The sequence below is a fragment of the Pygocentrus nattereri genome, chromosome 9 (assembly GCF_015220715.1).
Source record: "Pygocentrus nattereri isolate fPygNat1 chromosome 9, fPygNat1.pri, whole genome shotgun sequence".
In the NCBI taxonomy this organism is placed as follows: Eukaryota; Metazoa; Chordata; class Actinopteri; order Characiformes; family Serrasalmidae; genus Pygocentrus; species Pygocentrus nattereri.
The window spans coordinates 44702585-44715880 of NC_051219.1; the positions used below are offsets into that span (position 1 = coordinate 44702585).

The following is a 13296-nucleotide window of genomic DNA, read 5'->3' on the forward strand; positions in this document are numbered from 1 at the left end:
CATTGGTAAAGACAAGTTTAGACGTTTATGATGGAATTATTACTTTACATGCCAGTCATTTTGTCATGCTTTTAGTTTTTGGTAATCTAATTATGAACTTTTAGCTGTCACCCCTAGGATTCCTCAAAACTGGGTTCATGTTTAATACAGCTTTGGGTCATTTATGACTTAGGCCTGGTTTACGCCCATCTTTAACAGTCCGGACTCACTTGAGGAATGATTGGAAGTCTCCCAACACGGCCTCGCAGCCCGGCCACTTGCACACGCCGTGGCTGTAGAGTGGGTGATTGCTCTGGGACTGAGCCTCCTGTGAACTACAACAGAAACAGAACGGTTAGTATAAAATCATCCAATATTGACCAAAAATCTGAACAAAAAAAATCACATTTTCTCATTTATACTCTGTGCTGAAAGACTCAGCATGCTGATCAAAAATATCACATTAATATGCGTAACAGCAGTTTATCGCTATTGTCGGAAGAAAACCTCGTATCTCTCCAAAATGACAGCTTTACAGGAGAAGGATAAAAGCTACTCTACTTTCAATGTAAGTCAATGGAACCAGACGTTTTCCCCAAGTTTCTGTCGGTTCACTCACCATGAAATTTACTCAATGTTCAAAAACTGCGGGTGGCTTTTCAAATGATTGAGATACAAGGTTTGGTTCCAACAGCAGCGATGTAACATACGATACAGGGAGATTCACTTGAAAGAGGCCCCGAATATTCTGTAATAACTCTTGCTAGGATGAAGCAATCTGAACCAAACAAAGTGCAATGAGCTCCTCAGGATACGGAGCTTCGAACGAGCCGGGATGGCCCTGCGTCCACGCGATGAGGCAGGCGCCAGACAGCTGTCGCCACGTGTAACCTCTCTAATGCCTGCCGATACATTCAGGAACATGGCGCACTGCATCGAAATGCGCCTGGCAGAAGAAACGGAGATCGCTTCCAGCACCGCATGTAATGCGATTGATTACACACACATCAAAGTATGTCGAGTATTTTATTGGTTCAGGTTGCTTCATCTTAACGGGAGATACAACAGAATATCCGGGGCCTCTTTCGATTGAATCTCCCTAGTAGTAGCAGCATCGTTAAAAGTACTGGCAGAGCATGTGGATTACCAGATCAGGAGAAAACAAGAAAAGCAAATAGGAAAATCAATCAAAATCAATATCATTTACACCGTTAGTTTATAATATATAATATTAAAACGCTAATATTTCAACAGCAACAGTAAATGACCTGCTGCTATAAAGAGCCACCACTGTTCTCTCACTCTTCACTTAATCGCAGACTGTTAGATACGCAGATGGATCACATCTGAGAATGACTGAACTGCCTAATATTAGCCAGCGAGCAGACAATGTTCCCCACAGGCTGCACTCACAATCTGCCTGCACTGGGCTCGCCGAGTCCTGTTTATACTATACTAATAACAGCCTGCCTGAAGCTGATCACAACGGCTCGGTTTCGTTTATCGGTGCAAAAGTCTGAGTAAAAAGCAAAGCATGACGCCCAGACAGTTCAGCGGTCCAGGGTCTGGGTCTGCCTCCCTCTTTCATGCGTGATCCTACAAAAGGGCTTCAAGTTTAACACATCTTAGCCTAGTTCTCCTACCTAAAGAACTAAATGTGTAGTGTGCTGCAGAAAACAGAGCTGTGTAAGATTCAACAACACAAACTCGTACTCCACCGAACCTCACGACCAAGGCTGCGTTCACATTATCAGGCTGAAGTGGCACGAATCCGATTTCCTGCTCTAATGTGAATCAGATCTGGTGTTTTCAGGGCCGTGTGGACACAAATCTGATCTTCTCAAATCAGACCTGAGCCGCTTTCGTATGTGGTCCTAGATCGGATGCGTATCCGATTCGTGGCCGTGCGACTTTAATGTGATTCTCAGATCATCATCACCATGTGTTACCATGGCAACAGCACCGAACAGCCGTTAAAGCCTGTAAACGGTGGAAAAGCAGCTCGTCTCACCTTTTTCTCCTCCGTGTGGCTCTAATAATGAAGCTGAGAGCTGATCAGAGTTAATGATCTTCTCAGCGAAGCTCGTTCTGCTCGTTAGTTTGTGCTGATGATGCAGTGATTCAGTCACGTGACGTCACTGAGTAGGAGGAGCTCACGAGGGTCATTTCAGGAGCCGGTTCGGAGAGATCGGATTTGAGCAATGAGGCTTGTAATGTGAACGTAGCCCAAATGTCACTGATCAACTAGGGAAAATTACTATTATTTAAAAGCATTCCCGTTTTTCACACACACAAAAACATGTGCACACAAACACGCACACACAAATACAAATATATGCACACACACAAATAACACACACATGCACACAAATACAAATACACAGAAATGCGTGCACACGCACACACACAAATACAAACACACACAAATACACACACAAATACAAACACAAACACACACAAATACAAACACAAACACACACAAATACAAACACAAATACAAGCACACACACACACGCACAAACACACACAAATACAAATATATGCACACACAAATAACACACACATGCACACAAATACAAATACACAGAAATGCGTGCACACGCACACACACACAAATACAAACACAAACACACACACACAAATACAAACACACACACAAATACAAACACACACACAAATATAAACACAAACACACACACACAAATACAAACACACAAATATAAACACAAACACACAAGCACACACACAAATACAAACACAAATACAAACACAAACACACACAAATATAAACACAAACACACACAAATACAAACACAAGCACACACACAAATACAAACACAAACACACAAATACAAACACAAACACACAAGCACACAAATACAAACACACACACACACACACAAATATAAACACAAACACACAAATACAAACACACACAAATACAAACACACACACAAATCACATCCTGCAGTCACAGATGATGCAGATTTGACAAACAAATTAAAGCAGCTTTTTGCAAATAAACAAGATGCAAATGAAATGAAACATGTTTACAGAGTTATTTGTTCTTTGAAGCAGACGACGCTGATAGAGTGCGACAGAGGAACTGCGCTGTGAACCCGCTGGAGGACTCACTCCAATCTCTCAGAATATAACAGAAGATAAGACGCTCATTTATTAGTCCCACAGCGGGGAAACTCAGTGCTACAGCAGCGAAGGGACAGCAAGACACTGAAGAAAAGAGAAGCAACAAAGAAGTTTGTAACTTTATGGACTCTGCTGTCTGAAGAAAACCTCCTATCTCCATTTTTCTCGTTTCTCAGTTTCTGACATAATTTGAAAATACCGGTTTCACTTTACAGTGTCTAAAAACGCCACAAAGAACGGACCAACAGAAACAGCTTAAAAAGACTTGGGAAGACGTCTGGTTCCATTGACTTCCATTAAAAGTAAAGTAGGTTTTTTCCTTCTACTGTAAAGTGACCAATTTGGAGATACGATGTTTTCTTCTGACAACAGCGACATTATATATATATAAACTGAAAAAGTAAAAATATAAGATAAACCAAACTCCATCCTTCACAGAAATTAACAATATAAAGGATTATAAATGAATACAAGCTAAAATATTTACACTAAGAATATTTCACCCGAATTTCACAAAGATTATTATGAGGTACTGGTTTATATTACACACCTGATGGCGAAGAGTTACAATATACATCAATCAGGCAGAACATCCTGACCACCTCCTCGTTTCTACACTCACTGTCCACTTCATCAGCTCCACTGACCGTATAGCTGCACTCTGTAGTTCTACAGTTACAGACTGTAGTCCATCTGTTTCTCTGATACTCTGTTACCCTGTTCTTCAGTGGTCAGGACCCCCATGGACCCTCACAGAGCAGGTACTGTTTGGGTGGTGGGTCATTCTCAGCACTGCAGTAACACTGACGTGGTGGTGGTGTGTTAGTGTGTGCTGCGCTGGTCTGAGTGGATCAGACACAGCAGTGCTCCACTCCACTCACTGTCCACTCTATTAGACACTCCTACCTTGTCGGTCCACCTCGTAGATGTAAAGTCAGAGACGACAGCTCATCTGCTGCTGCACAGTTTGTGTTGGTCATCCTCTAGTCCTTCACCAGTGGCCACAAGCTTGATATTTTTGGTTGGTGGACTATTCTAAGTCCAGCAGTGACACTGATCCACTCAGACCAGCACAACACACCACCACCACGTCAGTGTTACTGCAGTGCTGAGAATGATCCACCACCCAAACAGTACCTGCTCTGTGAGGGTCCATGGGGGTCCTGACCACTGAAGAACAGGGTAACAGAGTATCAGAGAAACAGATGGACTACAGTCTGTAACTGTAGAACTACAGAGAGCAGCTATACAGTAAGTGGAGCTGATAAAGTGGACAGTGAGGGTAGAAACGAGGAGGTGGTCATGATGTTATGCCTGATTGGTGTAAACATTATAAACAGAAAAGCACAGAGATATTTTAAAAATACCGCACATGGTGTTTCACCAATGGAAAGAAAAGACAGACGAGTAAAAGGGTTTAGTGCTTATGACGGGTTATGCGGTGCTGCTGCAGCGAGGCAGAGAGGGGAGGATATAAATGACAGCACGTCTCCATCTTCCCTAAGAGGTGAGGGTTCTGCTCTTTGGTGCCACTGGATGCACTTAAGGTTTTAGTTGCAGGCGCCTCTCTGCCGGGGAGAGGAATTTACATGACACATGAAACTGACCACGCAGTCCTTGAGCGTTCACCCTGAACTAATATCACCCATCACAGCTCAGCAAAACAAGCACGGCAGCGCAGAGGAGAGCAGAGGGGGTCCTGAGGACAAGCAACACAATGACAATTAGCCATAACAGCTCTCGGAATAGCCTCTCGGCTCTACCCTGAACTCAGAGAAACCAAGACGCTGCACTTATACTGAGTGTCTGTAATAACTGAGCAGTTACACATGAATAACACATGCAACAACACTAACTACTGATCGTTTTTACAGACGGATTACAGAACTACAGCCTATGTAATAACATGTTTATTAACTTTAGTCTTGCCTCATGTAATTACATCTTGATACACTACCCATCAGGGTCCCACTTTATATTGTGTCTAATAACTGTGTAGTTACACATGAATAACACACAACACCACAGACTGTCATTGTTACAGATGGATTACAAACTACTGCCTACGTAATTACATGTTTATTAACTTTAGTCTTGCCTCATGTTATTACATCTTGATACACTACCCATCAGGGTCCCACTTTATATTGTGTCTAATAACTGTGTAGTTACACATGAATAACACACAAGGACACTATTTTAAAGTGTAACTAACACTGCTGGATAGTTCGTGTGTAGTTGTTATAAAGGCAGTGTGTTATAAAGGAGTGGTAACACAAACATTGCTTTAGGGGTAATGCAGCAAAGTTAACATCACAAAAGTTGCATGTTAATCTTTGGGACTCGGAGACCACAATTTACAATCTGCCAAACGGTGGGTCAGTTCCAGCCTTCATAACTTCACAACGGTTTACGGTACAAACATGCGCCGCATATCAGGAGATTCAGCAGACCCGCCCACAACTAGCAAGCATGACATCATCGAGCTGTGATGTCATCATCAGTGAGTAATTCGCTCAGAATAACACCTAACCTCCTGATATTATTGCTCTGCTGTTTTGCCTTCCTATTCCAACAAAGGGTTAAAACAGAGAAATGATTCACAATCAGATCATCAGACGACTCTGACCCCCCCCATCCAGAGTGATCTGACCCACCTGTGACCGTCCATCAGCAGGAGATCAGCTCCACAATCACCCAAACCCACTCGCCACTGTTACACTACATATGACAAACACTGTTATAAATTAAATCGAGCTCTTTCACTTCACATTGATTTTGAGTATTAAAAAGGTCTGATATTAAATATGCAACTCAATCTGTAATTAAAAGAAGTGTCTTGCTGTGTATCAGAGTTTTGGCACTGAGCATAAATCCCAGACAACAGAAAATCAATAAAAACACCTCCGCCTTATGCTGATTGTTTATTTTCGCTCATAATAACCAACAGAATGAATCACCATCAACATTACTGCACTTCCAGCTCAGAGACACTCCAGACTCACCGTTTCTGAAAAGGTATGAGGCGCAACTTGTTTCCAAGACCTCTCTAAGCATAAAGAGACAGTTTTGTATGCATTATGTACATTTTTGATCAGAAATGATCCAAATTGATACAGATATCAGCTCTATTGGCATGACGTTTCAAACCACGGCATATCTGAGCAGATCAGGGTCTCCTGAAAATAACAACATATGGCATGTGTGACTGGCACATGTAAACACTTTATAATTGCAATTGTAATTGACCCAAAAAAACAATAATATCCTCAAAATTCAAGGGTTAAATTAAGTGGACACCTGCTGTACCGTCACATTACAGAATGGTTTAATTACAGCACGACCAACAGAAAAGCTCGATAAATGTTAGGAAAGCCGGCAGACACAACATAAACAACGCCTTAATGTATGATAAACAACATTTTTTTTACTTTGAGAAATTCCCATTTTTATAATCACGTGTTGATATGAAAGGCAATTTAGGTCTGATAAATACGGTCAAATATCTACTTAAAGTAACGCGAAACCTTAAGACAATTCATTGAATGAATTCCGATCGTACGACTACAGATTGAGGCCTCAGCAAACATGGAAAGAAAGCGTGCGTGCCGCTGTGCAGGTGGTTCGACTGCAGACATCAGTCGCCTGCAGGGTACGAATGAGTTTCACACAGCCACGAAAAAATCAACCGCGCCCTGACCTGAGAAACACACTGTCCCGGTCAAAACATCACCTGCTAATAGTTGCTAAACTGGTTTCTATGGTGGACCTCAAATGCTTGAAATACCAAGAAGAAAGAGAAGATGCACCTTAAAGGGACTGATATCACACCTGTGAAGGCACATTTATCAGTGAAAAGACAATGCTGGTCCCAGAAAAGCGGCAGAGCGGGACATCGGTTAAGCAACAGAACCCGAGAGGGAGCGTGTTATTGCAGAATAACGTCCCGGCCGTGACGTTACTGGTGATAACTCCCTCCTCGAGTGCTCTACTGCTTTAATACAGCAGTTAAATAAATACAGTAAGAAATGAATAAACTGGCCGTGAACGCGGCGTTTAATATGTTTTAATGTTCAGCTCCTTCCTCCTAATTATACCTCCTTAACGAGCAGCTCGTTGCTACGTAAGAGTAACGAGCTCCGCCCACTCGCCGCTCAGCCGGCAGTTCGTTCTCCAGCTCCTTACACTAAATTCCCAAACTGTCGTCTCCACTGAGCAGCTTTTCAGTCGGCAGCCGTGACAGAAGAACAGCTGATCAACCTGGAATCAGCCAGAAATGAACCCAACACCATTCGCCAGACGTGTCTGATCTTCAGAGTCGGACCGAATCAGACTGAGCCGTAAAACTGACCCAATATCAGGTTCAGCTCAGTTTGGTCAGTTTGTCCAGATCAGTATTAATGTTGTTTTGTTCCAGCCGGTCTGTGAAGCTTCTTACAGCCCGTTTAGTTTGGCGAATGGTGTTGGGTTCATTTCTGGCTGATTCCAGGTTGTCCAGCTGTTCTTCTGTCACAGCTGCCGACTGAAAAGCTGCTCAGTGGCAACGACAGTTTGGGAATTTAGTGTCGTCTCGTCTTCAGAGTCGGACCGAATCGGCTATCGGTCAGATGTGATCTTAACAGCGTCCGTTTTCTGTTTGTGGCAAAGTGAGAAGTAAAAACGTTCAAATAGCTCGAGCGTCTCCTACAGCTGTCAGAGTCGTTGCTTAGCAACGGTTAGAATGCTTCTCAACCAATCAGCTCACGTAGCCGAAACTAACTGCTGTATAATGACCTGTAATCCACAACTGAGATCACCACCATCCAAACCTGTGCTGACCTGAACTGAAGCCTGTAGTTTCTGTCCAATAACAGTCTGACTGCATAACTAGGCAGCAGTCTGGCAGCAGCCTTACCTCTCTCTTCTGACAGGACGGGGTGCGTGGTGTCCGTTGGTGCTGGGGTGCTGGTTGAGGAGAGGTGGTTTAGGGGGAGAGGGGGACTTATCACCTCTTCCCTTTTCCTCAGATCTACCCTCAGTCGCATCTTTCCACAGCTGCTGCAGCTCTGCAGGAAGCATACCTGCGGAAACGGTCAAAGTTTTAGTCTTTTGACTAAAAACTGCACTGCAGGTCAAAATAGCTCTAGCTACTCTGCAGAATTAACGACAATTATAAATCAGTAGCTGGGCCATTGTCATGAATGTGCTTCAAAACATGCCTTTAAATATTAGCAAGTTACAATTATCACACAGATAAACAGTCCCAGTAAGTCATGCTCCTGGGAATAACCCAGTTAGCTAGCAGACACACCGTCTGTGTTTACATGCAAAGATTTTTCCAATCCGACTGAATACAACTGGATTACAGATTCAGACTGAGGTGTTTATGCTCACTCTATTCAACTGTCTGATGAAAATCTTTGTTTACATGCTTGCTAGAAGTAATCTGATGCAAAATGACGCGCATGTGTGAAGACGTGCTTAGAGTAAACAAAGAACATCACGTGAGGTCCAGTCAGAGTGAGATGAGCAGCAGTGAGCAGTGATTGTGTTTTTAACTGCTTTAAAATGACGTCAGACTCAGGAAAACGTCCTTCACATGTCCTTATTAAAGAAGGCCGAGAGGAAGACGTCGTGCTCTGAGACGCATAAGCTGGACGTTCGTCCCACCGCCGTCTTTTAAAGATCAGAGCATGAACTTCGTCTCCTCTGCAGACCAGTGTCTGCTCCGCCGTGTTGAACGGTATAAACTCTCACTGTGACGCGACGCTCATGCAGAACGGACGTAAATTTTCCGATAGGGAATGTAATCGGATACAGGCGCTTACATGGATATTATTCTTCTATTTAACAGATTATTTAGAGGTTTTCCCATCTCGTTCAATCAGATAGAAACTGTATTTAGTACTGTATTAGTCTATTTCGATTGAGGTGTTTACAGGGACGTATTCTACGCTAATTGAGCTATTAGTCGCATTATTAACAGATTATCAGGCTGCATGTAAACATGGCTACTGAGGCAGCAGCTAAACTCATCTTAAAATGGCCTGTTTGGTTGAACACTGAAGCCTGTCTGTGATTATTACTGGAGGAGCCTGCTGGCTTATTTGCTCCAAATCCAAAGGAAAGTGCCAAAGAAGTCACTGACACTGAAGGTGTAAAGAATGTTTCCCTGAATGGCCCCTAAACCAGCCTTGTGACCGGGAGGTCACTGGTTTGGTCCCCTGAGACAACAGTACGTGACTAAAGTCTCCGGGCACTGTGGATAGGGCTGCCCACTGTTCCGGGCAAGTGTGCTCACCACCCCCTAGTGTGTGTGTGTGTGTGTGTGTGTGTGTTCACTAGTGTGTATGCGGTATTCCGCTGCATGGATGGGTTAAAATGCGGAGGTGGAACTTCCCCACTGTGGGACTAAGGGTCACTTAATAACTAGAGTGTGGGGAAAGTGATCATAAACTGCGTGGTGCCAACATTACAACGAAAACTATTAATAGAATAAAGCAGAAATGTAAAAAAAAAAAAAAAACAGCAATTATTTTTTACACTTTTGTTACTCAACATTATTTTAGGCTACGTTTACATTACCAGGTTGAAGTGGCACAAATCTGATTTCCTGCTCTAATGTGAATCAGATCTGGTGTTTTCAGGGCCGTGTGGACACAAATCTGATCTTCTCAAATCCGACCTGAGCCACTTTCATATGTGGTCCTAGATCGGATACGGTGGCCGCGTGACCTTAACGTGACGCTCAGATCGGACTTTGTGTGCTTTTTTCCTCACTGCGCTGCGCCGTCATTCAGCGTTACCATGGCAACAGCGCCTAAAAACAGGGGGGGAAGCGGCTCGTCTCACCTTTTTCTCCTCCGTCTGGCTCTAATAACGAAGCTGAGAGCTGATCAGAGTTAATGATCTTCTCAGCGAAGCTCGTTCTGCTCGTTAGTTTGTGCTGATGATGCGGTGATTCAGTCACGTGACGTTACTGAGTAGGAGGAGCTCATGAGGGTCATTTCAGGCCAGTTCATCACATTAATGACAGATTTGAGTCGCTTACTTAAACAAGTGTGACCAGTCAAGTCAGAGAGATCGGAACTGAGCAATGAGGCTTGTAATGTGAACGTAGCCTTAGTAAGCCAGTAGTCAAATCAGTCTAATTAGAGGTCAACATTTTTGTAAGCTGCTGTAGCTGCAACCACAAACTGCACATTGTTCCAGAAAAGCAAACATACTTTGACAAACAAGTACAGGTACAGGTTCAGGTTCATCAGGTACAACCAATGTAAATGCACCCTCAACAAATTAAGGTCCATTTTCCACATTGACTTTCTCAGGAGTGATGGGCTATTTATATATACAGGTTGATTCATAAAGATTCATCTGGTTTCAAAGCGCCATATTTTAACAACCGTGAGGCGCCGAGGAACCAATCACACTCCAACTGTAAGAGGGGGTCATAGAGTTTCTGACCGGCTCCTTCAGTCTGAGAGGAGCTGAGACCCCTGAGCAGAACGTTCTGCGTTCTCCACGTCAATAAGAGTGAATCCGTCAGAACTGAGCAGCGGGATTTTCATCAGCAGTGAAGCTCCAGCAGCTCAGAGCGTTCGGCGCTGGTTCCACAGCACTGGATGATCTCCGAAATCCCACTGAAAGAGCCGCGAGAGCAGCGACGCCCGACACGCTCAGTCCAGTCTGGGATGAGTTTGACTGTGGTGTTGATGTCGTCCGTCCAGCTGGAGGAGGTTCAGACTGAGACCTTGTAGAACTACATAATAAACTTTATGCTCATTTAAACCGTTTACAGCTCACTGCACTGATCTGGAATGACTTCGGACGAAATCGGACGAATCTTTTTGAATCACGCTGTATACTCTTTTATGCTTAACTTGTACGATCCATTAGAAACGCACTAAAATGATTTCAGCCAAGCTGACCAGCAGTCCAGAATTAGAAAGAAAGAGTGCCAGTTCTTACTCTGGGGAAGTGAGGCGAGGGCTGTGGCTTGAGGGAGCGTCAGCAGGCCCTGCCTCTGCAAGCTGAGCAGATGCTGCTGCTGGAGGGAGAGGAGCTGCTGCTGGACAGCCATCTGCTGGGCGATCATCTGCTGCAGGAGAGGATATACACACAATCACACTCAGCACCACAAAAACTAGCACTTGGCACATGTGCGACTAATCAGAGGAAACAAACTGCGAATTCGAGAGCTGCAGGCTACAGAAATCTGTTGACTTCAAAGCCCAAAGCTGCACATTTTATACAGTAAACTTCACATGGAAGCAGCCACAGAAAATAGAAAGACTATTAGAATTTAATGTAGTCCGGATACTTCAGCTGTGCTGACACTGATGGACTCAGACCTCTTTGCTGGGTTTGCCACTGTGCTGCTGCTGCTGCTGCTGGAGAAGCTGCAGATGAAGATCCTCTTGCTGCTTCTTGTAGAACTCCTGCAGCTGTTGCTGCAACACAGCCATAACACACACAGGACGGCATGACATGAGTAGAGAGAACTGTGTGGAAATATTATCTGATCACTTGTTTTAATCCTACTGGAACGTTAACTTTGCTTCCAACTCGCTCAGTCACATAAGCAGCCTGGAAATTCACCGTCCCGAACCAAATTCCTACTGCCTCAAACTGATCTTTGTATTTTAAGGTGTTATAAATAAGCATTTTTCGCTTCTACCCACGCAACGTGACCGAGAGACTTGACGTGACACTCGAGCGACTGTTTTCTAGACGTTGTTGTTCCGACAACAAAAGAACCACTTTTATCTGCCTCGTTAGGATTTTCCCTAAAAACCCATAAGAACAGAGTTTTCCATGAAGGAACGAAGCTGCGGACTCGCTGTGCTTCGTATTCGCCTCGCTCTGGCGTCATTTAACATCTAATACAACCATTGGCTCGTTTTAACTGGTAGCAGAATGGCCACATTTACATTTACATTCACGCTCTTATCCAGAGCGACTTACAATTTAATCATTTTTACATAGGAAGGCGAAGGTGGTGTTAGGAGTCTTGCCCAAGGACTCTTATTGGTATAGTGTAGAGTGTTTACCCAGGTGGGAATTGAACCCCAGTCTACAGCATAGAAGGCGGAGGTGTTACCCACTACACTAACCAACCTATACGACCCTTTCTGTATGGCGAGGGGTTAAATACTGTGTAAATCTAAGTGAAGTGAGTTTGGCCTTAGTTACACTGTTCTGTTAACACACTGTGGCCCCCACCCCAACATGAACTCGCCTGATCGGGCAGGGCGGTTTTTCGCGCTGCTGTCCCGACATCGGGCGCTCATTATCGTCGAACCCTGTTGGTGATGAATGGAAATGTTTTGATTTGTGTGCTTGTACCTGCTGTAACATCACAGCCTGCTGTTGTTGCAGTAACAGTTGAAGTTGCTGGGGGCTCAGGACTTGCTGCTGGAGGATTTGGTGCATCTGCTGAGGAGTGACCACTTGAGGAGTCATCATCGCCAACGACACAGGCACCTGCAGAGCACATACAGACCGGTTTAAAAGCACAAGTATGCTGCATCCAAATGGCTTCAGGGCATAATATCAGTGTGCGGTCAGAGTAAGTGTGATGGACAGGAGATTATTTGCAGTGGACATAAGGTTTACTATGTCAACGGTTTTCAAAACTGTGGGTCAATGTTGGGGACGGGTGGAGCGAGACACCTGCGTTAATGTATATATTGTTGATATTGTTTTTGAGAGCAGATCTACTTGCTTTAGATCTGACGTGGTAGCCACTGTATTTCCACACTGCTGACACTCTCAGATGCTTGTGTGGTATCAGTGTGGCTTTTAAATGGCCATGCAGGGCACACACAGCCAAGCGTATCTCAAGTGCGTTTACAGCATAAACGAGCACGGCAGGGACGAGTGCTTCAAGTACTTTTTCCTGCTAGCAGCACCTGCCACTAAAGCAAAGTAGAAAACCCAGCTTGGCTGCCGTGTTTACATGAATCTACTTAATGTAGAGTCCGCTGGCCACCCAATTAAACCAGCTAACAAAATAGATCACATATTAACTTAATACATTTAAATAAGACAAATGACCAACTGTTACTAAAATGTAACATCAACACCACCATCGCCAACAACAACACCATCAACATCAACACCACCAATACCATCAACAACACCATCAACAACAAAAACACCAGCAACATCGCCAACACCACCATCACCAAC

The 13296-nt window shown here is 44.0% G+C and overlaps 1 protein-coding gene across 4 annotated transcripts in view; it reads right to left on the bottom strand.

Moving 5' to 3' along the window:
* The window catches only part of foxp1a (forkhead box P1a), a 59488-nt gene that overhangs the window by 16217 nt on the left and 29975 nt on the right, over positions 1 to 13296 (bottom strand). For 3 of the 4 annotated variants that reach the window (XM_037541658.1, XM_037541660.1, XM_037541657.1), the window contains 5 exons: positions 12451 to 12588; positions 11457 to 11555; positions 11074 to 11203; positions 8021 to 8186; positions 210 to 314 (listed from right to left, as the gene is read on the bottom strand). In XM_037541658.1, coding sequence (XP_037397555.1) covers positions 210 to 314; positions 8021 to 8186; positions 11074 to 11203; positions 11457 to 11555; positions 12451 to 12588 — 638 coding nt within the window. The remainder of the gene's footprint in view (positions 1 to 209; positions 315 to 8020; positions 8187 to 11073; positions 11204 to 11456; positions 11556 to 12450; positions 12589 to 13296) is intronic. The other variant, XM_037541659.1, reaches the window with a different exon arrangement.